Raw genomic sequence first — 26,341 nt, forward strand, 5'->3', positions numbered from 1 at the left:
CACTCTCTACCATTACTCAAGGATGGGAATTAAACTTTTTGTCTTTGTAGGCTCCCTGATGCCTAGCATTAGCCTGTCAAGTTTACTAGCTGATTTACTGCAGGAGAAGTTCCTCAAAGTACTATTAGTTAATCATTCCATGGTCGCCTTCCTTGCCTTTTAACAAAAGTTCTTCTGTTCCTGATTATTTCCATTTTACAAGTGATTTGTTTCCTTTTCTGACAAGGCAGCATAATTCGTTGTATGAGGCGCCTGGAAGAACTACTTCGACAAATGTGTCAAGCAGCAAAAGCCATTGGAAACACTGAGCTGGAAAATAAATTTGCAGAAGGTCAGTATCCAGCCCGTAAGTTTTTTTCTAATAATCTAGGCAAATCTTACTGAGATTTGGCTCCAGATCACAACCTAGGGGGATATTTTCAGATGCTCTTCACTGGATTGCCATAGAGGGCCATCTAGTAGTGTTAAAAAAAAATAGCAGTGTCTGTTGAAAAAAATTTGTAAATGAATTTATATAGTAAGATCTCAAAATATTTATTCTGTACTTATTGTGCGCCAGGCATTGTGTTAAGCACTAGGGAATACAGCGGTGAACAAAAAGGACACAAAATCCTGCCTTGATGGAGCTTACATTCTAGTGTTGGGAGGTGGACATTAAACAAGTCAGCAATTAAAATGTATCAGATAGCAATAAAAACAGAGACAGCAGGGAATTGGAGGATGGATGCAACGGCCTAACAGCCCCCACTCAGAATGTGGCATTTAGGCCCTTCATACATAATTGATATACTTGAGCAACAAGAAGCCCAGTGTGGCTGCAGCAGAGTGAGCAATAAGTAGAAGAGTAGAAGTTGGAGGAAGAAAAGAAATGTCATGTAGCCCCCAATTTTTTCCTCTGAAATGACCAGAGGTTTTGAGCACAGGTGTGGTGTCCTCTGACTTGGGTTTTATAGGGCAGTTCTTGCTGCGCACTGTGGGCAAGTCTGTAGATTAGCAAGATGGAAGCAGGAAACCAGATCCAGAAAGGATAGCCAGACCAAGGTGGCAATAATGGAAGGAAGCATACATGCCTGCAAATAATTTCAATCCACCTGAATGTTGGCCACAAAAAAGGACTGAGTTTAAAAACACATCAAAGAAAACATCAGCCATGTTCTTGCTCTGAGTTGGTTGCTTGCAATCAAACCTAGTGATTTCTGTTATCAACTTAATGTCCTAAGAGATTTGCAAAAACTGGTTTGTATTTTCACATCAATAAATAGAGGCAGACCTATTTAATCACTCCGGGCTTAAATCTATTTATGTAAACTTCCTAAATAAAATTTGTCCTGCCTTAGTCCAGAAAGAATTTCACATGGTAACTGAAATACAGAGCCTTCCAATGTAGGTTGAGAATTCATGCCTTTGGGTCAACTAACTTCTTTTGACAGCTTTAGTCCTTCCATGTCTTTCTGAATAGTTTTAGACACCCTTTCCCCTACCTTCTCTCCACCCTCCTATCCCCCAAGCCCCCTCACATGAGGTACTTTAGAGTCAAAAGTCCTAAGAACAGGAACCTGGTTTTTAAGTTTCCCGCTTCTCAGAGATGGCTGTGAACTCTAAGGTATCTTTCAGGCCAGCTAGGGTTTTCCGTTTTTCAGGCTGCCCTCTCACCAGTTATGTCAGCATTGTTGTGCTATCTTTAAAACCCTAGTGGAGGGGAATTACGTTCTTTGTGGTCTTAAAAGTTTTTTTTTCTCATAGGAATTGTTTTCTTTTCTCATAGGAATCACCAAAATCAAGAGAGACATTGTGTTTGCTGCCAGCCTCTACTTATAGAGTCAGCTAAAGGAATGTGGGATTTTAAATTGTTCACCACCTGTCTGATTACAGTTGACAGCAAATGTTTACAAGTACTGACTTGGTTTTCCCATCTCAAGACAGTTGTCCTCACATATTTTAATATGTATTATATTTAAGTCAAGCATCATTCTAAGAAAGCATATTACATACACATTTATACATAAGCATTACATTTTTTAATAAAAAATGTACAGGTGGGGCATTGTTTTAGTGAAAGGCTTGAAGTTGTTTTTAATGAACTTGAGCTATTAGATAACCGTTGTGTTAAATGTTAACTATATACACACAGGTAAAGTGGGCATCCAAGAGGTATAGCAGCAGCAGTCCCTTAAAGGTTTATACACCGGGAAGAAAGACGCATCCTCTTGCTTTCTGGTTGCCATCATTTTCCTTTAGAAAGCAGGCCAGCTTCTGTGGGCACTCCACCACCTTTAAGGTTGGTGACTGTTCCGGTAATGATTCCCTGTCGTTGGTGTTTCGTGCAGAGTTGTGTGAGAGTCCTCCTCTTTACTTTCTTTAAAAGGAGAATTTCTCTCCTTGAAGAAATCAGACACATATACAGCCTATATAGAACAGGAAACACTTAGAATGGGACAAGCAATTTTAAATAAGTTTAAAAACACCATATTCAGGTTTCAAAAATAAAAGGATACACACTATAGGGTTCAGGTTACGGTTACAAATAAATTAGGGGCTAACAGGAATTTCTGTTTAAGACATTCTGAGAGTTGCTTTATTATGTATTGGGCAAACAAACAGCTTCACTCTGCCAGCCCTTAATGAAAGTGTCATTCTCCATGTAAATTAGGGGTTTTTTTCTTTCAGTTCATACCAAAAAGAAAACTTTATAGCTAGAGATTTTTACAATTAAAAAAGAAACTCAGATTTTTTTTTTTATAACTTTTGCAAAGAGTACATAACCTAGCTCTTCTTTGCTGTCTATCCTAAAATGACTTTTAGTATCATTGGAGTCCTTAACCCAGTGGCAATTACTGAGCCACATTCTCTGCCTTACTTAGCACAGTTTTCTCATTGGGACATTTTTTCCTACTTACTTATCCAAGTGTTTATCAGTATTAAGACAGAGGCTGCTGCCCAGTGTACTTACAACTAATACTGCGACCAGAGCTCCTTGAATGAGTCCAGTCAACACATCACTCCAGTGGTGTTTGTAATCAGAAACTCGAGAAAGGCCAACATAAATGGATACGGCAACAAGACCAAATTGCAGTGTGGGGCGTAAGAGTCTTGCCCAGTCTCCCTTCATCCTGGCTTGAAGATAAAGCTAATAGAAAAAATAAGAATAAAGAAAAGAGTTTAACACACCAACTAGAGGCTATGTTAAGTATCACCATACCTCTAAAGGGTTGATATTTTAAATGATTAATAGTCATTAAATATTAATACTCAATAAATGTTTTTATTATATATGGAATAGGGCTATAGGCAAGCATTCTTATACTCATTAACACCTAAAAGTTAATCCCAAAAGAAAAAAAAAAACAATTTCCCTAGTAACTGTGTTTAGAAGGACTGATTACCTATCTATCTAGCTAGACAATTCTTCAAACTGTAAACAAAGCAAGCATTTCTCTGTTTATGACTTTCTTGGATTTCAGGGGCAGCTCCTCCCTCCCCTTCCTATCTGAGTTATAATTCTGCTTCAAAGGCAACTGTTGTCATTAGTTCAGAATCCTGGGATCGGCTGGCATTGATAGTAGCATTCTGAGCACACGTTGCCCTTACCCTGGGGCAGGCTACTGTGTTTTCGGCCTAGCCTATCTCGGAACTAAGTGCTTAATTCACCCAGTTTCCTAGAGAGCTCCTCTAGCTTCAAATTATTTAACAGAGCAACTGAGACTAAACAAATAATCTGTATTTGTAAGTAAATACAATAATCTGCCTAAAAAAGTAATACAGTTTGTAGTTTAGTCCTGGGCCAGCATAGGAGTCTACTCTTTCAATAGCACTTGTATTCTTTAAGTTCTATGACTTTTCTATGCACTAATCAGACCTGAGAATTTCCTCTTTCGTGTGTCAGCCTGCCTTTGGCTTTGGGTGCATCCCAAAAGACTGTAATGGAGAAGGGATTTGGAATAGTTTCCTTTCAGTAAATCTGGTCTCACTTAAAACAAAATTTTCTCCCCTAATTTCCAGTAAGAATGCACTTTTAAACATTCATTTTAAAATTTCTGTTCAAAAATTTATGACATATATTTAATTAAATGCAGTCCTCAGAAAACAATTTAGTGGCTATGCCCATTGACACTGTCTACTTAAAACAGATGTGCAAATCCATTCCCAGTTCTTTGGGCATTGCTGTGTCTGTTCTGTTCTCAGCAGAGACTCAGAAGTTGTCCAATTTTATCAAGCACTTTATAATATAAGCATCTAATTCTAAAAGAGCATACCAGCTGTTTAACTGAGTTGGACTCATTAGCTGGCTGAAGTGCTCCTGTTTTCTGCAGAACTCTCGCTCTTTTCTGTTTGTTGTTGTTGAAGCTATAAAAAAGTAAACAGTAAGAGGCTTGTCTCAAGATTCTGGAATTGGGAAGATAGCTGGTGCTGGTTGAAGCAAAGTTGGCATCTGCCAGCTGAAGCCAGTTAGCACAGCCATGCCAGGTAAGAGTCACCTCATTAGTTCCATTTTAACTGGAAACTTTTTATTCATTTTAAGGAGAATAGTTCCTTGACTGGGGCTGAAGCCAAGTTTTGTATATTACTGTCCAAAAGTTTAGCTGTCCCCATTCTGGTTATTAAGTTACTTTTCTAGATAACAGTTAAAGGCGTGGGTTATTCAGACTATAAAAACAGATACCTAGAAATTACAAATACTTACATGAATGCAGACATCTTAGGGAGAAATGCACCCATCCCTACTGGGGACAGAGCAATAAGAAACTCAGAGAACTTTCAAGGTCCTTCCTCACTTAGGATTCTGAAATCCCTCTAACAGTATTTTCCTTTCAAAGAACCCTGACTTTGACTCAAGGCAGCCTGCAGACCTATGTTAAGTATTGTTTTGCCCAAATCTCTTCCTCAACATCCCTGGGAAAACAGCATTCACTTACAGATCAGTAATCAAGTAAGTTGCAGTATGCTTTAGGTGGAACCTCTGTTGCTCTAAGTAGCTAGTTCTTAGACATCTACCCAAATACAGATGGTTCCCCCATGTCTGTGGACCCAGAGATTATTTCTCCCTGAGCGGGCTCTGGGGTTCCTCGATTGTGATTAGACCTAACCTTATGCTCCACTCTGCACCCTGGATTCTCCCGTGACTGATGGCCGTGGCTTGAGTGCAGGCTGTGGTCGCAGAACAATCCTACACTCGGTGAGGCTGGCTAATTGAGTGTGCTTCCAATTTGCCTGCTCTGTTTCCCCGCGTCCAGGATATCTGATGCAGCTCTGCAAAAGCCGGGCACCACCTATAGCCCTGCTCTTCCCTGTGAAGACGTTTCCACTTCAGTAGACCCCAAGGGGGTAAACATACTGAGTTTCTTGAACTTTGGGTCACTTGAGTTCCACAGCTGACATGCCCTAACTCTGGACCATGACAACTCCCCTCCCATGTTGCCAGCCAGAAGTCTCCTATATAAGCAGGTCCAACAAAGCACACAACACTGTCTTTCTGGCGGCTCCACGTCCTAAGCCGTTCTCAGGTTCTGCAGCACAAATCTCCCACCCTCTAGAGGCACTAGAGATTTCGCTTCCTCTGCCACTCACTTTAACTGCTTTCCAAAATCTTACCATCTCCTTTTTCATCTTCTGACTTTGTGGATTTCTTATTTTTTGTCTTACTCCTTGTCCCTTGAGAGGGGAGAGGAATGTATATATGTTCCTTTATAAAGAAGTCTCCATTCTTCCACCTTTCCCAACCTGTCTCAGAGAAACTGAGCATCATGCTGCTCAGCACTGGTGAATTAGAACCAGATGCAGGGATACAGCTCATTCTTTAATGCCAGAGCTGATAATAAGGCTCTATAGGGTCCTGCCTTTGCAGCTTCCACTCTTCCCCTTCCTCCTCACTCGTGCAAATGTTAACCATGTGTGTACTAGACTCATTCAGGGTGAGGTACTTGGTTGCTTCTCTCTTCAGATTTAGAAGAACTTAGCAGAACTCCATATTCAATACTGTGTATGCTACCAGACAGGCTCCCTGGCAGTGTCTACGACTTTTCAAACTCCCTTTCTGGAGGATGTTGCCCATCCACGGACAGAGCTGAAAGGGTAGCTCTGTTTAGACCACACAGCCCTGCCTTCTTTTCTGAGGCCACTGGGCAGGTGACATGACAGGCCTGACCCAGAGATCTGCTGGGCTGTATTACCCTCTGGGATTTATACTTGAAGTATGAAGGAGGGTCTCTATTTTCAGAAGTTTTGGAAAGGGCTCCTAATGGATACATGCAGCTACTTGCAAACTAAAGAGGAAGCAAAAGCTAAGGTTAGACAAGGAGAACAGGTATTTAACAGAAAAGAATGGAGCAGAATGGCAGCCACACTGTAAAAACCCAGGTGGCCAAAGAGACACGTGGAGAAAGGAAGCTCAGTTCCGAGTGGTGTGCTAGTTCTCACCCATGTGGGCCTTTCCTCTAGACCATCCTCTCCTCTAGGAGGGCTTAGCAGGTCAGCTGCTTACAACCAAAAGATTTCAAAAAGCCTGTTAACAGCCTTCTGTGTGTTTAACCAAAATCCTGTTTTGTTTTGCTTTTTAATTTGGATTTCTGTGACTCAAATGATACAAAGTTACTTTTTTAAAAGGCAAGTTTCAAATGAGAAGGAAAACTTTATATATACCTGCATTCAAACAGTGAGAAAAAGTTAGAAAAATTAAATCTCACATCAGAACGAACATACTGAATGTCCACTGAAGGAACAATTACAAGAGAATTGGGGCATGGGGCATGGGATTTACTTCTATGACTTTTTTCTACAAACAGTACAAGGATGTGAGCCCCTAAATCAAATGACTCTCTCTTTCTCTCTCTCTCTCTCTCGCTGTCCCAGGCCAGTTATAAGATTCTTCTCTGACCGCGCTTCACTTTGTCCTAGTTCACTGACTTGTCTAATGGGTATTTGATGGGGGATGGGGGTAGAGGGAGTAGGGTAACTGCCTGATGAGAAATTCTAACCTCTGGATCCCTTCCAATTCTAACATCCAACTTTCTGGTGAAGCAAGAAGCTCCGAAGTAGGAAGTTCACAACTAGAAATAAAAGACAGGGTGGAAAAGGCAGAACAGAAGCAGTAACCTGCAGCTCTTCACTGAGGTGCTCCCCAGAAGCAAAGGCTTCACACTATGTTAGTACAGGCTTCGTGAAGCCCCAGTGCATGACAGCAAGCAAAAGGAACAAAGGGCTCCAAATGCAGCTGGCAGGTTTTGTAACTAGGGCAAACAGAAGTCCAGTCACCAGCCAGTGGAAGATTTCTTGGTTGAGGTAAAGCTGCAGGTAAAAAAGCGCGTCTAATTTAGGGATTTACACTGAGGTGGATTTGCAGTGGTAACGGTTTTCAAGAGGGGAAGCAAAGGGAATTAATACAAGGGTTAGTTAGCCCTGGACAGAGAGTGGATGGGGGAGAATCCCCAGTTAGGTACCCAAACCAGAAAGTGCTTGCTTATTAGAAAGGATGACCTCATATGCCTACCTCCCTCACAAATTTTAGCACTGTTCTGAAACATTTAAGAGGACAATCATGTTTATAAAAGGAATCCCTGAGCCTGTCACTAGTGTCAGCCCTGCTATAACATCCAGGAAAACGCAGGAGGCCTTGCATTTGCAAGAGACACAAACTGAGAATGAAGAAGAGTTAACAGGAAAAATGAAAATACAGCATATGCTTCACTAACCTTTACACTCCTCCCTCCCCCCATTTTCACCTGTTAAAAGTGGCAGAGTAGACAGATACCACAGGAGGACATGATAGGGAGAAGGAATACAACCTCAAGGCCTCAAAGGAAACTGCAGTGAGGCCTGTCTGTCCCTCCCTGTCTTGAATCTGACCAACGAATCAAACCAAGAGCTCAAGCAAATCAGATACAACCACTGACAGCATAGCTCGGTTTCAGAAAGAGAAACTAGTTTGGAGAACTAGCCTTACAGCTCAACCAGTATCCTCCAGGCACCACTACTGGGCCCTGTGAAAAGGGAGGTTTCAGGGGTTGTTTTACCTCCAAGAAGAGCAAACTGAGCCACCTCCTCCAGATAGGGCTTCTGGTCAGGAAAGCCCCACATAAACCCTACTGCTCAATGCAGGGTAAGTGTCCAAGCTCTCCTAGCAAAGTAAAACCTACCAAAAATGGGTTGAAAATAAGCCACTATGCCTGAAGCTTTTAAAGAAATAAAAGCTTCTTAGCTGAAATATTATTAGAGGTTCATAAAGGTAATTTTTTTTTATTCCTTTGGGCAAGAAGGACAGAAGGAGTCAATTTGCTCAAAATAACTAGATACACAAGCTCAGAGAGGAGGGTTGTAGGAAGAAGCTCCACGAGGCTGGCAGAAAATGCTTCACTGCCAAGTGCAGAGAGGCCCTTGCCCAAACACAGAACCTAACACTTGTGTATCACTTCATGAAGCGCCTCATGAAAGTTTTATGTGCACAGAGAAGACCCGGTCAAGATCAACAGGACTTACTGCACAGGGCCACGTTGGGAAAAAAATTATGTGTACGTATTTTTCCTTTAGTGTAAAAATTATATTTACTTTTTTTTAAAAAAAAATAAGGAAATTCAATGTCTATGACAGTACTTAAGCATTCTTCCCTTGTTTTACTATCACCAAAGGGTAGGACATAACTTTTTTTTCATAAAACTTCTGAACATTCAGCTTCCATTTAAGGATCTAGTTGTACAATCCCATTTTTAAAATCTAATTGTTGAACAAGATATTTTTTGAAGCTGTCTTATTTTTATTTTGCCTTTCCTGACAGACTTTGCAACACTCATCTACAAAGTGCTATGAAGTCTCTTAATGCAGACATACATTGGAGACAGTGCAGGTTCTGTTCCCGATCACTGCAATAAAGTGAATGTCGCAACAGAGGAGTCACGTGAATTTTCTGGTTTCCTAGTGCATATGCAAATTGTGCTTATGCTATACTGTATGTGATAGCATTTTGTCTTAAAAAATGTACATACCTTTATTTAAAAATACTTTATTGCTAAAAAATGTTAACAGTCATCTGAGCCTTCAGCAAGTTGTAATCTTTTTGCAACAGTAATATCAAAAAGATCACAGATCACCAAAATAAATACAATAATGAAAAAGTCTGAAATATTTTGAGAATTACCAAAATGTGACAGACACAAAGTGAGCAAACACTGTTGGAAAAATGGTGCTGATAGATTTGCCTGGTGCAGGGTTACCACAAACTTTCAATTTGCAAAAAACACACTATCTGTGAAGCATGATAAAATGAAGCACGATAAAATGAGGTCTACCTGTACTCTCTACTCTTAAAATAAGGGGGTTCCCCCCCCCGTTTTCATTTAGAGTCAACAGATCGTTTTCACATTTTTATACGGTTATTTGAAAAAAAGACAATGAGACTGAGATTGCATCTGGCTTACAAAGCCTAAATACTATCTGACCTGTGACTGAAAAATCTGCCAACCCCTGAACTAGACTGACAACAGTATGCTCAACACAGAAATATACCTTGGTCTACTTATTTTGAAACATCACTTCTAAAACCAAGCCAGGTAAACCAACGGATTATTCCACCTTCATTTGATGAGAGACCTGGCCAGGAGAGTACTGTACGGCAGGACTCAGTTTTGTCTTCTCTAGACTTTAATGTCACCATCTTTAGGAGTCACAGAGTTCCTAAATTTAAATCTCAAATCCCACCTTAAAATTAGGCAGGATTCATGTAGTTTATGGGCTATTTCCCAATGCTCAGCATTAATCCACACTTTGGGAAACATCTTCATGAAGTATCAACAGTGCTAGGTAGTGTATGGTCAATGCCAGATCATACGAACCCTGAGAAAAGGAGGTGGCATCAGAGCATCTGAGTAAGACAGAGTTTTGGGGGGGGGGGAGCACTATCCAAACAGGTGGGGGTGAGGCCCCGATACGAGGCATTTTGTGACTGGAGCGGGGAGTCAAGCTGAAGCACGGACACTGAAAACTACTTAGGGCCCCACTGTAGTAATTTACACAGAAATGTCATAACAGGAATTGATATAAACAATGTGGGGTTTTGGCCTCAATATGACAGTACTGGGAAGTGTTCTGGTATATTCCTTACTGTACAGAAAAAAAGGACAGTCTCATTCCATGCATCTTTTCCTGAATAATGGAGTGAATTTGGAATCTTTGGCATCTGGCCAAAGGGGTTCACTAAGCACATCAAGTGGCTAAATGCAAAGCAGCTCTGCCCTCTGCTTCCCCCACAAAGGTGGTTTTCATGGGTCTGACTCCTGCCACTGTAAAGTGTGCAGTGCTTGGCTACCTGCCAGAGGAGAACAATGGTCTGGGTATTTTCTTTAAAAGACATTTTTAACTAAAAGTTAATTTCTGGGTGTCAGGAATTCTTGACAGGGAAGTTTTGGCTACCAAAGACTGTCCTCAGAGAGGATTTAAATGACTGTACATCTCCACCCAAATCTGGGGCTTACCCTTCATGCCAAGATGCCTAAGGGAACAAGATGAGTCACTGCCTAAGGAATCTGGGGGAGGGGAGCAGCGGTTAAGTGTTGTATATAAATGTGAAAGCTGGAAAGCAGGGAGACATCTGTGTGTTCAGGGGCTGAAATAAAAGCTGGAACCTACATCCACATCAAGTAAATCTTTCCACTGCTTAGTCAGTGAAATGCACTGCATGGCTGCTGTGGCCTGCCTGCTTCTCCAGAAAGGCCATGGTCTATGACAGACCTAATTATCTTAATTTTTTTTATTATTATACCTTTACATCTAAATGGCTCATAATGACCCAAATGCTACACTTGAGGTCATTTGTCCTCTGCTTACATCCCTTATTTGCCTCCTCATTTGCTCCTGGATGGCCACAGAGCAGACTAAGCCATTGAGCCCTCTACACATTAATTTCATCCTCTATACATTAATTTCATATTCCACAAAAGAGCTCAGTAAAACTTTCTATTTAAACAAATATACAGATGTTTTAAGGAAGGTCAAGGGAGCAAAGAGCAAAAGAAATAAGACATGGAGACACATCTGAGAATATTACTTGAAATTAAAAACCGTGGGTTGAAGTTACATGTCACCATTTTACTTTCAGAGATCTGCATCACCTCACCTTCTTCAAAATAACTAGACTGGAGTTCAGCGCAGGTAAGCAACAAAGCAAGGGAGCCTGATCAACAAGACATCACCTGACAGCTTACAGACCTCAGCAGCCTTCTCCCAAGGCCTCTATTTCCCCCTCTGTAAAAGGGTAGCAGGCATCCCCCTCTCCTACTTCATGGAGGCTATAAGAAAGAGTCAAAACTTAGAGCAGTGTAAATGTGAGTCATCATTAATAGCAACCAAACCTCAGATTCTCAGGTCTCTCATAAAGGACTTAAAGATACTGACACACAGGTGAGTGAATAACCAACCACAAAAGCTGCCCTGGTGACGTCTGGTTCTGGGGCTACAGACATTCAAAAGCCATTCAGTGCAGTCACAAACTCATGCTTTGGGAAAAGTTTTCAGAATATATTAATGGCTGTAGCCACTGTCGGCATTCCCTTTCTCGCCTAGTCCCCATGTCCTATTTAAAAAGAAAAAAATATGGCGGTGTCCTTTTGAAAGAATGGTAACTTTTCCTAGTAAGATAAATGAACAGAGGATGTTAGAATAGTATTTGTTGTTACTACCTTCAAGTAAGTCACATTTCCCACGGCACATTTTCAGAAACATTTGGGTGAGTATTTTAAAAAGGAAGCCCTAAATTCTGCTGAATTGGTACCCTGTTGCTTCCTCACAAAATTAAATTAACATAAGATTAAAGCCTGCAACTTCCAAAAATGTTGAAGAAGCCAAAAATTAACTCTTCTGGAATGGTTTTGAAGTTGTGGGTCTGAATTTTATATAATACATCTGCAATTTTTACATTTCACAAACTTTTGTTTGTTTGTTTAATGGAGGTACTGGGGATTGAACCCAGGAACTTGTGTGTGCTAAGCATGGGCTCTACCACTGAGCTGTACCCACTCCCCCCAAATTTTATGTTCTTTTAACTTTTTGAATTTGGTTTTTCAAATAAAAGCAAGATTCTGATAAATCTGATTTTAAATTCTAAATAAAACCAAGTAACTCCCAGCAGGCTACTCTTAATCTTACACATCATGACTCTTTAATCCATATCATGGATTTAATACCACACAGTGCTTAATGTGATGGGGGGGTGGGCAGGGTCCCAAACAGCAAATTTATATACCACAACTACAGAAAAATCCACTTATAAAGAAAATCAAGACAAAAATTATAGCTGATCTGGTGGGTACAGATCTCCCTCTTCCCACCAAATTTTGATCATTTTATATATACAGAAAAATAGGACAGTATAAAAAACAAAAGAATTAAGTTGACCTTTAAAAACCGCTTGTACGTGCCCTAAAGCCTAGTCTTCCATTAGTTACTCTTGATACACATTCATCTCTAGTATGATATGCAAAATACAGGTGCCAAGCCTCTCTTTGACAAAGTGAAGAGTTGACTTTGTACAACGTGAGTGCAGTCAGAACGACCTGGAGACTGCAGACAAGCTCCTGACGCAGCAATTGGCTCTTCCTGAGTTGAAACCTTTCTAGCCCCATGGAAAGCAGTCTGGGAAATGTTTCAGAAAGTGGAAGGAAAATAAAACCTGCTCAAATAGGAGCAACAGCCGCAGTCTTCACTTCAGATAATCCAAACTCCTCACCCAGCAGGCCCCAGGGGGATGGCAGGCTGCTCAGCACCCACACCACGCATTTGAGGCCAGGGCTCTCAGTCAGGGTGAGGTACCAGGCGCAGCAGTCACCTTGGTCTGTATCTCAGATCAGTGACCTGCTGAGCCTACACAGAAGCTATTATATGTTCCAGAAAAACTCTTCAGAAAATCTGTCCCAAAGTAAGGGCACACGTCACTTAATTCTTAGCCCCAGGTGTGTAGGTTTGCTGATTGTTTAGGCCTTTACCACTGTCAGAAAACAATCTGCTTTAAAAATAGACTCCCTAATTATCCTGAAGGTTCCCAATTTGCAGCTTGCTATACAATTTGCCTGTGTGCTTCCTCTAAATGAAAGACAAAGGTAGCTTCAAACAATCGCAGCTGGCTTTGGCAAAAGCACAGGCATCCATTCCTCCTCTGAACTTACTGCAGCCAGCAGTGGGGTCCAGCTGACTGAGAAGTAAAGCCAGTAAGAATGTCAGAAGTGGCTGCACAGGAGAGGATACAAAGGCCGAACACAGAGTGCACGCAGGACATAACCCACCATCGACAGACACAAAGTACTTACTGCCACGAACAGCATGCAGTACATGGAGAATGAAGAGTGGCCCGAATAGAAGGACAATCTAGAAGAGAAAGGAGAGAGACATTAATCTTCTTTCCTAGAGACCAAGAATATTTTTGATTTCATGTATCTTCTTACCTCCCCAGCGTACACAGCTTTGTCCCCTTACCTTTAGAAATTAGAGGGGTGTGTAGGGGACAGTTAGGACAGGAACATGAAAAAGTAAGTCTTAGGAGGGTCTGAGGTCTGATTTCTACAGTGTCACTTTACTGAAACTTTCAGGATCGGTAATGATTCATTGAGGGCAAACTTACCTAAGCATTTCTAAAGTAATGCATGACAAGCCCTAACTGGCTCAAATGGCCTGACTTTAAAACTTACATGACCATGATTTAATTTTTATTTTCCTCTGAAAACAGTTTATCCCTGAATAACACCAGTAAATATCTTCTTTGGAACATTCAGAAGTTGACTACTTTTTAAAAATTTTTAGATTTATTTTTCAGTGATATTTGTGCATCTTGCCTTAGATTTCCCACCAGATTAAGTGCTTTTGACATTAATTTTTAAATTGTACACTGATATATACTCCTGAACCAGATGAATCATCTCTTTCAATATTATATTTTATAAACATCTTGGTATCATCTTCCCCACCTAAAAATGACAGAATGCTTATAAAACTTAATTTTATAGCACTTAAGAACAAAACCAACAGGGACATCTTCTTAAGTATTTCATTTACTATGCCCTGCTTGGTTCAAAAGGAATTTGGTTCCCCTGTGATTCAGAGAGGAGGAAAGACTCCAAAAACACATACCAGAAAGTCACGTGTGTGTGTGTTTGGCAACTGAGAGGAGGTAGGAAAGCAGAGATTTCCTAAGCATATATTGATGCTGAGTCTACCAAGAATTATGATAGTCTTTTTTTATAACCAGATACATTCTGAAGAAAGAGAATACTCTTAACTTTTGCTAACCAGAATTTATGTAATCAGACTTGATAACTATTCTGGGTTTAACCTATGTAAAACAAACACAAATAAATAAATAAATAACTTTCAGCCTTACCAACTGTTTGGCTGTAGAGAGCAGATCAATACAAATTCTTATTTTAAATCAGTAATTTGAGCAGAATTCTGTATATTTTATGGCTATTTTCAATTAGTTACATTGAAAAGCCTACAGTTAATAAAAAGCAGTTTCCAAGACTGTCAAATCCCATGGAGCCAACATGACCATGATCACAGAAATGTTCACAAAAGTTTCACAAATAACTTTCTAATCATCTCACTGCTCGTCCCCTACCACCCAACTTTCTTCCTTTCCTCCTCCCAACTCACGAAACAATTAAAATATGAAAAACAGTTACATCTTTAGCTATTCTTTGAGTTTGAAAACGTCCTTATTTTGCATTAATTCTTTTTTCTTACTGAAGTATAGTCAGTTACAATGTGTCTACTTCTAGAGTACAGCATAATATCCCAGTCATGCATATACATACATACATTCGGTTTCATATTCTTGTTCATTAAAGGTTATTACAAGATACTGAATATAGTTCCCTGTGCTGTACAGAAGAAATTTGGTTTTTTTAATCTATTTTTATATATAGTGGTTAACATTTGCAAATCTCAAACTCCCAAATTTATCTCTTCCTACCCCCTTTCCCCAGTAACCATAAGATTATCATGTCTGTGAGTCTCTTTTGCAGATGAGTCCATTAGTGTCCTCTTCTTTTCTTTTTTTAAAAATTCTTGAATGATGATACTCTCAGTATAGAATTCTAGGTTGATGGTTTTTTTCTCATCACTTTGAGAATGCTGTTCTACCATTCCTGGCTTCTACTTCTGCTGTTAAAATATGAGCCATTTGTCTGCCATTCCCTTCTGGGTTATCTGTCTTTTCTCTGTCATTGCTTCCCCCACCCTCAAAGTCTTCAATATTCTGTAGTTTCACTATTATGTCTCTAGTATCAATTTCCTTTTATTTATCTGGCTTAGTATTCCTATGTCTGAGGATTTGTATACTTCACCAATTCTGGACAGGTCTCAGTCATTATATCTTGAATATTATATATCCTCCATCCTATTACCTTTTCGGAGATTCTGATTCAACGTTAAGACATTTTCATTTTATCCCTCCATATCTGTTAACCTTTCTTTTGTATTTTTAATCTTGGTCTCTTCCAGTCTAGCTTCCTTCCCTTTCACTGTGTCTTATCTGCTTAATCTTTTTTTTTTTTAATTTAAAAATTTTTACATAAATGTATGTATCATTTATAGAAGATCTCTTTGGATGTTTTGCAAATCTGCCTGGTCAATTTTAATTCTCTTTATCCTACATCACATTCTCAGTCTCTTCTTATTTATTTCTATACAGCAAATATACTGATTTTATAACCTATAGGGTAATATCTGTAATCTTTGAGATTTTATATACTTTGTTTTATCTGCTGACTCTCAGAATAGATTGTATGTTCATTTATATTAGACTATGAGCTCATGTTCTTGGGATTCCATCTGTGGGGAATCTTAGATGCCTTGGTTTAAAAAGAATTCTTCCAGAAATATGTGTCCTCTTCTGCTGGACTCACTACCAATCCACTTGAAACCTCTAATTTTTTTTTCTTTAAGCCACATAGATAGTATACATTCTGGCCTTCGAAGAGCTTGCGTGTGGTTCTGTGGTTAAGAATTCTTTTTGATAGTTCCTCCTAAGCGGATGTTACCCTTTGAGAGCCCTTATATTATCCACGGGCCTTCTGCACTCTGGCCTCAGCCTTCACCTCCTGTGCCCTGTGTTCAGAGCTGATCAAAATGCAGGCTCCAGGATACCAGGAGCTTTCAGGACACACATCAAATCTATAACATTAATTGATCCCAGCCTCATAAAATTTCCTTTACTGTCCCACCAGCTCAGCTATTTATTTAAAAGATTTACATGTGTTTTAAGATTTATATATATTTTAACATACAATACAAAGATGTGCATACGTGTGTGTGATATATTATCTAGCACATTTAGTTGAACTGTATCAGTAAGCATTTCTAATCCTCCATATTGCCATAAATAGAAGCAGTCTTTTTTAAACAAGACTTAGGACTAATAAAACGTCATCTAAAATAAACTGCTTTACTAGGAGACACAATAGTTTGGCAGAAAGTTTGTTTTTAATTATAAAGTGGCCAGCACTCACAAATGTTTCCAATTATTACTATTCCACCAGTTCACTGGGAATGCCCAAGTGGCTCTGTTGCAAATTAGAAAAACTTCCTTTTCCCCCTAAAAATCATCCTAAAATCGATTCCTAAAGCATTCTAGAGCAGAACAGTTGTCAAAAGACTGTTAATGGATACAAGCTTCTGAGTACCTTCTATGTGCAGGCACTTAATACACAGTATTTCCACTCTTTACAAAAACCCCCATAATAGCAACTGTCAATCTTACTTTACACACAGAGAAAACTGAACCTCCCAAAGGTTCAGCAACTAGCTCAAAAGTCACATCTCTTTGAGGTTTAAATCTGAGTCTTCCCAACTCTTCCCCATGTGCCATGATTCCACTGCTGTGAATGGGAGGCCAGCCCAGCAAAAACATTAATCCTGCCACCACCTCTAGGCAGGGAACACCCAACAGGAAGAGCAGGAGTCACTGCTTATACATGGTAACACGTTGTGAAGTCGATATAAGCAAAACTTAGACAACTATGCAAAAATAAATGCTGTCTGTGTGTAAACAATCATCTAAAGAGAATTCTAATTTGTCCTTTGTACAGTCTAAAGGCCAAATAAAAGGAAGTTAAATTTCAGAATGAGGCATTTTCTTCAAATGTTATTTCCTGATTATAAAATTTACATAACAGCAAAATAACTTGAAGGACATGATAGATTTCTCTTCTGTGATAATCTTTAAACAAAGACTAATGCTGTAAACAAGTTAAAATATGTCCCACACAAATGAACACAGGAGGGATGACCCTTAATAAACAATTTCCCCAGTATTCGTCCTACTTTATTTCAAACAGGATTTTTACAACCAATAACTGTACTAAGTGCTTAAGCAATGAGATACCAAGTTATAATCTTAAAAAAAAAAAAACTCACATCTAAGATACTTGGAGAATCAAGTAGGTTGTGAAATGGGAAAAATGGGTACATTCATACTGCACTGCCGTGAGCACACACTTTTCAGAAGGTGGTCTGGTAAGATCTATCTAAATATATCCATCTATATGTAAAACCAATATATTTTTTGACCCAGCAATTCCACTTCAAGGCATCAGGGATCCTAGACAAACATACACAAGCACAAAGATGTTTGCTACACCACTGCTGGCAACTCAAGGACCCGAGAGAATGGTTCTATCACTATTCTTCTGAATACTACAAGTCAGCTAAAAGGAATTAAATAACTATGTGAACTGACAAAAAGTTATCTCCAGGATATGTTTTAAAATGTCATTTATGTAAACCACATAAAACTATATAATTCCACATTCACTGTAAAAATACATAGAAAACAACTGAAAGGATACATAAACTGTTAACAGTGGCTCTAGGGAAAACTATCAAATGGGGATTGAAAAAACTTTCACATTTTATAGTAATAATATTAGAAACACAACCTGTTGTAGGGATTATGTAATATATATATATATAAATATTTTAAATGGTAATCAAAATATCTTTGATATGCCTGCTACAAATTTCGTACAAACCCCTTCCCCAATAAACACACACACACACACACATACACAGACCCACCCCAACTCCTCTTCCTGAGCAATAGTTTCCCTGAGAGTTGCTCTGCCAAGCATCCTACGATTTGGAGTACAAATGCAGCTCCCTATCTACAAGTTCATGCCCCGAACCCAGCAGTGACTTAGGCCCTGGAAGCCTGTTTCCACATCTCTCAGTGAAAGGTGTGGACTTTTACATGTATTTTTAAATATCGTAAGTTGTGTCTCCAATAAAAAATATATCACACAATTTAAAACCACTGAAACTCAGTGTATTAACTCTGTGCTTATTACAAGCAGCAGAACCACTAAACATGTTACGTTAAGACTGAGTCTTTAAAGAATGAAGATTCTTTTAAAGAAATCAGATTTCTAAAAATGTCCAGAAATACAAGAACTATGGAGTCTCTCTCCTCCCAAAGGGTAGAGAGACAAAGATGAAGGTAATTAGTGAAGGAATATAAGATAATCCCAACCAAATTTCATTTCAATAAGATACAATGAAAAAATGTAAATTCATCTCATATCCTTGAACTACCCAGAGATTGAGAAATTATTTCAGCAGCAAAAAACGTCATATATTCCCTGAATTACTTTTACAATGATTTTACTATATTCCTATTTAAAGCAATGCTGCATTACATGGGATCAATTTCAACCAAGCCACTTAATACATAAATGTGATATGCCTATCTGAAATAAGTCACATGTGACTATTCTATTTATTAATATTAATGCATCAAACATGACTGCATAGCCAATAACACCATTTAATCATATACTGAACAATCGAATATTTGCAGATATTATTAGACTATAAACTCTAAAGAAGAGAAACTAGCAAGACCATGGAAAATGAAAAAGAGGGAGAAAAAAGTAGGACACAATTGGTTTATGTGGAGGGTATTTTAAACTCTTGACTTAATGAACCATTTGATGACGAAAAACAAATGATCATTTGCCTTCTGTTTAGAGAAGAATCTTCCAAAAAGCAGGAATCTAGAAGTTGCTGAGAACCTTCAGACAAAGGAAAGTAGAACCATGTGTGTCTTGAAAATCAGATGACTGGGGGGAGAAATGGTTCCAAACTCTCAGCAAGAAAACTGTGTGACTCTTACAACAGATGAGGAGAGAGTAGGTATGACAAAGCTTATTGACAGGGTAAAACACACGTACACAGGTGTACTAACTAGGGTAAGAAAGGTCACACGTTTCCTTTGGCATGAGAGAAAAATTAGGACTTGGTGCAATAAGACTCCAAATCACCAAAGCCACCTTATCTAAGACAGTTAAGAAGGAAACAAGGGGTAAGCGGCAGATTAAACAAAGGACACACTGTGAAGTATTCCAGTGCGGCAACTAACAATACCTTGCCTACCACCCTCCTTTTTAAAACAAGTTAAACAAGGAGACTACTTGCCAAAAGGTAAAAGATATCAAGTGAAACAGAAGGAAGAAGCAGTTCTAAATCACTTTCAAAGCTGTTTATCTTTTTTAAGACAGGATTGCTAGCTAGAGGCAAGATCGAGAGATTTCTAGTTTTAGCCCTCCCTCAAAAAGACCACACCAAGGCCAAGAAAGCCTTTTACCACCAGCCAGTAAGCTCCGCTTCCAAACCTAACGCTGACCATGAAGTCACCACTAACCCTTGGTCACCAAGGTTAAGAAGGATGAGGCTCAAGACATCAATAAAACTGTCTTTTGGATCACACCAATGCAGAACTTTAGATCTGAGCTGAAGCAGACACTGCCAATAGCAAGAGAAGAGGCAAAGGCCCACAGATGTAAAATTTAGAGTCCAACAGGAAGCAGGCCAGACAGGCCACTCATAGTCCCTTTCAGATTAGACCAGATGCTATCAGTAGAGCCCATGTCACAGGACTAGCAGAGTGCCACAAGACTTCACTTAGAGAAAACTTTCTATAAACGATGGACAAAAGCAGGTAAGTCACATTTCCTTTAGTACCTCAAGTCCTTCTGCTGTTAAGAGAAAAGAAAACTGTACCAATTCCTATCATACAACATTTAATGCCTATTTTAGTGGATATTTAAATCAGAATAAAATGGACGAAAGCTGAATATTTTTTACAAGTATAAAAACAGAATTACTCTCATGTTTCAAATCCTTCACTAGCACAAACTGTTCACCACAGAGTAACAGACCCTTCATAATCCCCACCAACCTCTCCAGAACCATCATCTTCTACCAAACTACTTAAAATTCCCAACACACACCATGTTTCATGCTCTCTGTGCTTCTTCATACCTCTGCCTGTAATGGGCTTCCCACATTTCTTTAACAATTATTACATAAAAGCCAAGTCAACCACTGTTTCCTCCAAAAAACAGCTTGTACAGCTACTTCCCTTTCCTTGAAGCTACTGCCCTTTCTCCACAAAGGAGAGATATACAGCACTCAATGAACACGTCTATCTTAGCACCAACCTTCTACAGTAAAATCATGTGTAACTATACTTCTTCTTCCATTACATCAAAAGGGGAGTGGTGGAACAAGACATTTTAAATAGGAATTTCTGTATTTCTGTATGTTCATTACAAAAATCAGAAGGTACAGCTAAACAAAAGAAAAATTGATGGTAAACCCCATCCTCCCTGACTGGGATCACATCTTAATTCATCTTGTATCCCTACCACCCAATACCATTATTAAGCACAGAGTAGGTGCTCAATGTATTTTTTAACCTAAAGCAGAATCTAATCTCTTGAATAACAATTTTTATTTAGTAATCTCAGAAAATATTAAATTTTTACACTTTTCATATTTTAAATGTCACACATATAAACACCTTTCCTGCCCACCCCCTTCCCGTCATGCATCAAGAATCTGCTCTCATTTTAGTGGCTCCAGAAGAGGTACACTTTAACAATCTTGTTTTGTAACAGTTGTAAAATGCATAAAATAAGGAAAATATGTTATATTTGCATGATAATTTTATCATGTAATTAAATACTATGCTTAGCTTATCTCAGTCTATGCCAATAAATTACAGCAAACCACATAGATAAACTCTGATTTTAACGTCATACCCTCTGATGTGTTTTCCCTTGTAGTGATTAGAAAATCTGACTGTATCATCAAAGTTCAGGAGAATTAGGAGTTTCACCCTTCTGTCAGAAATTTTATGTCAAAGTGTTACTAGCTTAAACATGTAGCACCTAATGTATCTTCCCAATACATCAGGCAAGCATTTTAATAATGCGTGTAAAATGTGAATAAACCTTTTTACATTATGATTAAAGGCAATCAGATTAGTGGAGCAAATGACATCCAAATGAAAAAGTGACAGATATATTCTGTTGTAAATAAAAAACAACTTAAGTTTTAAGCATTCTCAAAGCAAATATAAATGGCCCAAAACCAAAAGCAAAGCAACAAGGGAAGACAAATATGGAAAAGGGTTTTAGGTATTATCTGAATCCTACTTTTCATTACCCATATGAAGATTTTCTCAACTTTTAAAGGATTCACTTCTATCCAATAAACCAAAAATCTTGAAAACTGCCCATCTTCTTCACAAATTTCCAAATATCACCTGAGAAGCAAAACACTGCAGTTGCAAACAGATTACATAAGAAAAAAATAATGGTTAACATAACAGAAACATAAAAGTTAGCCAATCCTGTAATCCCTCTCAAGTGCATATACAGTAAGTTCATTTATTATATAAATGAATAGTAATGTTATCTAATGTCTTCCCAAACCTCACTCTCCCAAAAGAGTAGCATTAAAAATCCCATTAACAACACAAGCCTTTTCTGTCAGCTTACTCAATAAAAATGGCATTACTCAACAGAGAAAGGAAATCAAGTCAAGATCCAGGCACCTAGTGGTCATTACATTAACTGACAGTAACCTGTTAGGAAATCAGCTGGTCCACGTGAGGCTGGTGCCATTTTGGTACAGCAAAGTCACAGGACAGAGCAAGGCTTGCTCCTCAAACTAATGTATAGAGGAAATCACGTGGGGATTCTGTTCAAAATGCAGAGTTTATGGGTAAAGCCAGTGATGGAAAGTAAGATTCTGAATGTCAAACTCCCAGGTGATACCCAGCCTGCTGGTCAGCGCAGAGAACCACACTCCGAATGGCAAAGGGAGACAAGTGAGAAGAAAAGTAGTTCTGAGCTCAAGTAGGAATACACTTAGGACACATCCAAGTGAATGCTGATGCTTTTTTTGTTTTCCATCTTCTCTTTTTATTACAAAAGTTACTTAAAACAGGAAAATACTGTGTTTTCTTTATTTAACATACACTCTAACACAGATTTTAACTCTCCAAATATGCAGTCAACAAAATCAGTACATTAGACTTGTTTCACTGTTTACTAACTCAACTTACTTCCTACCTCTCAATAAAAATATTTATTTTCTATCAGATGAAAATATCTAAAGGTATTGTTCACATTTTTTTTTAATGGAGGTACTAAGGACTGAACCCAGGACCTCATGCATGCCAGGTATACACTCTACCACTGAGCTATATACCCTCTTTCCTTCACATTTATTTTGAATGAAAACTTATACATCACCATTTGATCCATGGGGTTTATCATTATATCATTATATTTTAATCTAGAAAAAGTACTCACTAATATATTTAGGAAACAATTTTTTTCGTATTTCAAAGATGACAATGTGGAATTCACGAATTCTAAGGAGAAGGTACAAAGCATCAATATGAAGTCGTCAGCTAATGACATGTTAGTATGATTCAGTAGCCTTTTAACATTTAAGATGCAGCACCGGGTGATTTATCAAAAAACTTAAGGGTAACTTTCATCTTAACATATCCATTGCAAGACCTACAATCTAACTCAAAAACTGAAAATCCAAGGAGAAACCCAAGAAGCACCAAAAGCTGATGCATTTGTTCATAACTAATTCTCTAAACAACCATTTAAAAGGGGAGGTGGGGAATAGCATGAAATGACAAGCATCTAAAACTTAAGAGTATTGCTAATTTGGTAAGTGTGTGTGGGTGTAATTGTTTTTAAAATAAATTATGTATACAAATATTTACCAATAAATAGTGGCAGAAAGTTACTAAAAGTGGAGAAAGGAGTTCATCTTTCTAAGCTTGCACCTCAGCCAAAACAGGGTCACACCTAGACTCAACATACTCTTCCTCGCAAGAAAATGAATCAGGCACCAAGTTAAATCTAAGAGAGTAAAAAATTTTTGCTTTTATTGCCACATTAAAATAAATAAAATTATATGGAATATATGAATGCAAACAGGCAAAATCAGACATTTGCATAAAAATATATGTAGTTATTTAATTAGGTACCATGTTGTATAACTACATTTTCACTCTTTAATCAAAGATGAAAAGTTCCCTTAACTTTCAACGCACCAGACTTCAATTATGCTGCTCCCTGGACCTGATACACATCCCATCCCAATTTTATACATTCGAACCTTTATTCATCCTCCAAAATGCCTCCTGTGCTAGAAGTAGTTCTACATCCTCTGAATTCATGGAGCATTTTATCTTCACTCCTGTAAGGCACGTATCACTTTCTATCACCCACACAATCTCCAAACATGTCTCAGCTCCTATGTAGTGAGCACCACAAGGGCAACCAGTATACCTTGGTAGCACCCATGCTGACTAGGACTTAGGAGTAATAGGTATTAGTCAAATTTAGTAACTTCACAGAATAGACTGAAACAGTGGTTCTAAGATCAGCAGCCAAAGCACCAACTGGGCACATTCTGGTAGAAGTGCAAATTCTTGGGCCACCTCCCAGACCCACTGAATCAGAAATCCTGAGGGTGAGGCCAAGCAATCCTTCTACGTGATTCCAATGTGGCTAATACATACAAAAACTGGGGGCAAAAAGAGTCAGAGCGGTGTGGGGGTGATGCAGCAGTCACAGCTACACGTCACATGTCAGATACTGACATTTAGAACAGAGGAAGTGGAAAGAGGTGCTGGCCCTTCCTTTAAAGTCACTTCCTTTTAAATACACTAACAGCTAATGTCCTTTCGTAGAGTAAAGGATCTTTTAAAATCATCCCTTTTCTTTCTATATGTTGATATTTCCATACAGATACAAGACTAAAAAGAAGGCTGTCCAGGTTACTGATACACATGCCTGAGAAATACTGACCACACAGTCAAACAAATGAATCTTTTTGAAGGCATAAAGGCTTATCCAATGACGTTTACAATTAGATTGCACAGAAGAAGCCATTCTCTCAAAGTATAAAGCAAGTTTTTCCAGGTACTTAGTACCACAGCCAGTCAGTCTAGTTATAATTGTTTATCATCATTACAGAAGGCACACCCTCAAACTTCAGCTTTATTTACCTGCATGTGGGCTGCATTAAAAAGAGAAAAGGAAAATTATTTTTCCCATTCAAACAAACATATTGCAATTAAACATCTAAGCAACATAAGCTGCCATAATCCAAACAAAAACAACTTTGTATGGGTTACCTGATTCATATAGTCAGAGATCAATCATTCAAAACTAATCAGGAACACTGAGTTTACACTTAAACAAATGTAATTTAAAGAAAAGCCAGAAAAAAAAAAAGTGAATCTCTCAAAGTCTAAAGTTCCTATACTGTATTATCATAAATAGAGCAGCTCGTCGTGCACAATCTTAAATTTACTCTACCTAACAGGGTAAGTATCAGCTCCCACATCTTGAGACAGTAGATGTTGTGAAAGGTTGTGTTCCCATATCCAGGTGATATAAAGCAGTGGTTCTCAAGATCAACAACATTAGCAGCATCTGAGAACTTGTTAGAAATACAAATTCTCAGGCCCCACACCAAATCTTCTGAATCAAATATTTGGGGATGAAGCCCCAGAAATCAGTACTTTAAAAAGCCCTCCAAGTGATTCTAAGGAACCACTAATGTTTGAGAGCCACCAGTCTGAAGACTCTCTAAAGAGAATCTTGACCTATGAAGGGAGCTACAAGTCTAAACTGCCTGGGCTCATTAGTAATTTTTTTCAAAACCTGAGAGTAATGCTATTCTCATTGGCATAAGCAATGGCAGTTGGATGTCCTATTGTTACAAGCATAAACCCCTTTTCCTTCATAGTAAATTCCCAGGTATTAATTTTAAATAATGAAGAGGAGCTCTCTGGATACTACAACTAGCAGAATTCCATTACAGTCCATTATGTTCTCCCTCCTATGCTTAGGACCCAATGGCCACCATAAATGAAGCCCAATAAAAGTCCTGTGACATCAGTGATATCAGACAGAACACAAGAGCATACACATGTGCAGGAAGGGAGCAAGGAGAAAGAGAAAAAGAAGTAAGAGAACAAATGGGAAAAAAGTCAAGATCAAATACCAAAACTGCAAGAGGGTACTTTCATCCTAAGATATATCTCTGACTTATTTATAGCCAACAAAAAAGACTCATTTCAGGTGCTTAGGTTCCCTTCTCTCCAATGTCAAACATTACAATTTTACAATTAAAAATGTACAGAGGGCAGGCTGTGGAGATAAACAAATTAAAAGAGCAGATTGCACTATAATCCTAATAAACTTATGGACAATGTCTAGACTGAAATGTTTTTGCATTTCTGGCATCCTGACCTTTAAAATCTAAAAGAAAAGGAACAGGAAAGCCTGTATCCAACCAAACTGTAGAATAGCAACACAAAACCACAGTTATGTACCAATGTTATACAGCTCTGAAACTAACAACTAATTCATTCTAGAAACACTGATGGGAATTATGTTTTTCTTGGAAGATACAGTTTTCTTAAAATTTCATTTCTATGTTTGATTTTCCTTTATCCTTGTTTCAGAACCCCAAAACTTACCAAGAGATGTTTTCCACTGAAAACTATAGATAATAATTATTTGTAATATACAGTTTCTGCAATTTGAGTTATCCAAATATTTATACTGCTTTCAAAGAGATTGTTTTCCTGACCCTTACACAGGATGTTAAGTGGACAACTGCATATGGGTTGGTGTAGAAAAGTTAAATGATGGGTAAAAAACCCAAGTGTACTTAAGTCAAAAGTACAATCAGAGTAATGGTACATGATGGCCAATTTGGGTACACTAGGAAGAGTTAGGGAGTATGACACATGTAGACTAAAAAATGTAATTCTTTTTATACCATTTTAACTAAATTATATTATTTCAAATTTTGTCCAAGTGGCTTGAGCAAGAAAGAAAAATTTCTCAATAAGATATGTCACAAGAAAATTTTGAGCTAAGATTTATGTACCTGAACCAGAGAAACAATACATGTGTGAAGAATTTGTGTCCTTTAAGAATCATATACAAAGACACTTTCTGGAGTTTAGGTAAACTCCTAT

General features: G+C 38.4%; 2 protein-coding genes across 5 annotated transcripts in view; one reads left to right on the forward strand and one right to left on the reverse strand.

Moving 5' to 3' along the window:
• The window catches only part of MTREX (Mtr4 exosome RNA helicase), an 80,889-nt gene extending 78,845 nt beyond the window's left edge, over positions 1 to 2,044 (forward strand). Inside the window, exons 26-27 of the mRNA XM_010977763.3 lie at positions 227 to 331; positions 1,766 to 2,044. Of these exons, the coding sequence (XP_010976065.2) occupies positions 227 to 331; positions 1,766 to 1,818 (158 nt within the window). The 3' untranslated portion in view covers positions 1,819 to 2,044. The remainder of the gene's footprint in view (positions 1 to 226; positions 332 to 1,765) is intronic.
• PLPP1 (phospholipid phosphatase 1) overlaps positions 1,996 to 26,341 on the reverse strand; it is a 91,881-nt gene continuing 67,535 nt past the window's right edge. For all 4 annotated transcript variants that reach the window (XM_031445192.2, XM_031445185.2, XM_064480667.1 and 1 more), the window contains 3 exons: positions 13,284 to 13,341; positions 2,951 to 3,127; positions 1,996 to 2,405 (listed from right to left, as the gene is read on the reverse strand). In XM_031445192.2, the coding sequence (XP_031301052.1) occupies positions 2,274 to 2,405; positions 2,951 to 3,127; positions 13,284 to 13,341 (367 nt within the window). In that variant the 3' untranslated portion in view covers positions 1,996 to 2,273. The remainder of the gene's footprint in view (positions 2,406 to 2,950; positions 3,128 to 13,283; positions 13,342 to 26,341) is intronic.

This window comes from Camelus dromedarius, chromosome 3 (assembly GCF_036321535.1).
Source record: "Camelus dromedarius isolate mCamDro1 chromosome 3, mCamDro1.pat, whole genome shotgun sequence".
Lineage (NCBI taxonomy): Eukaryota > Metazoa > Chordata > Mammalia > Artiodactyla > Camelidae > Camelus > Camelus dromedarius.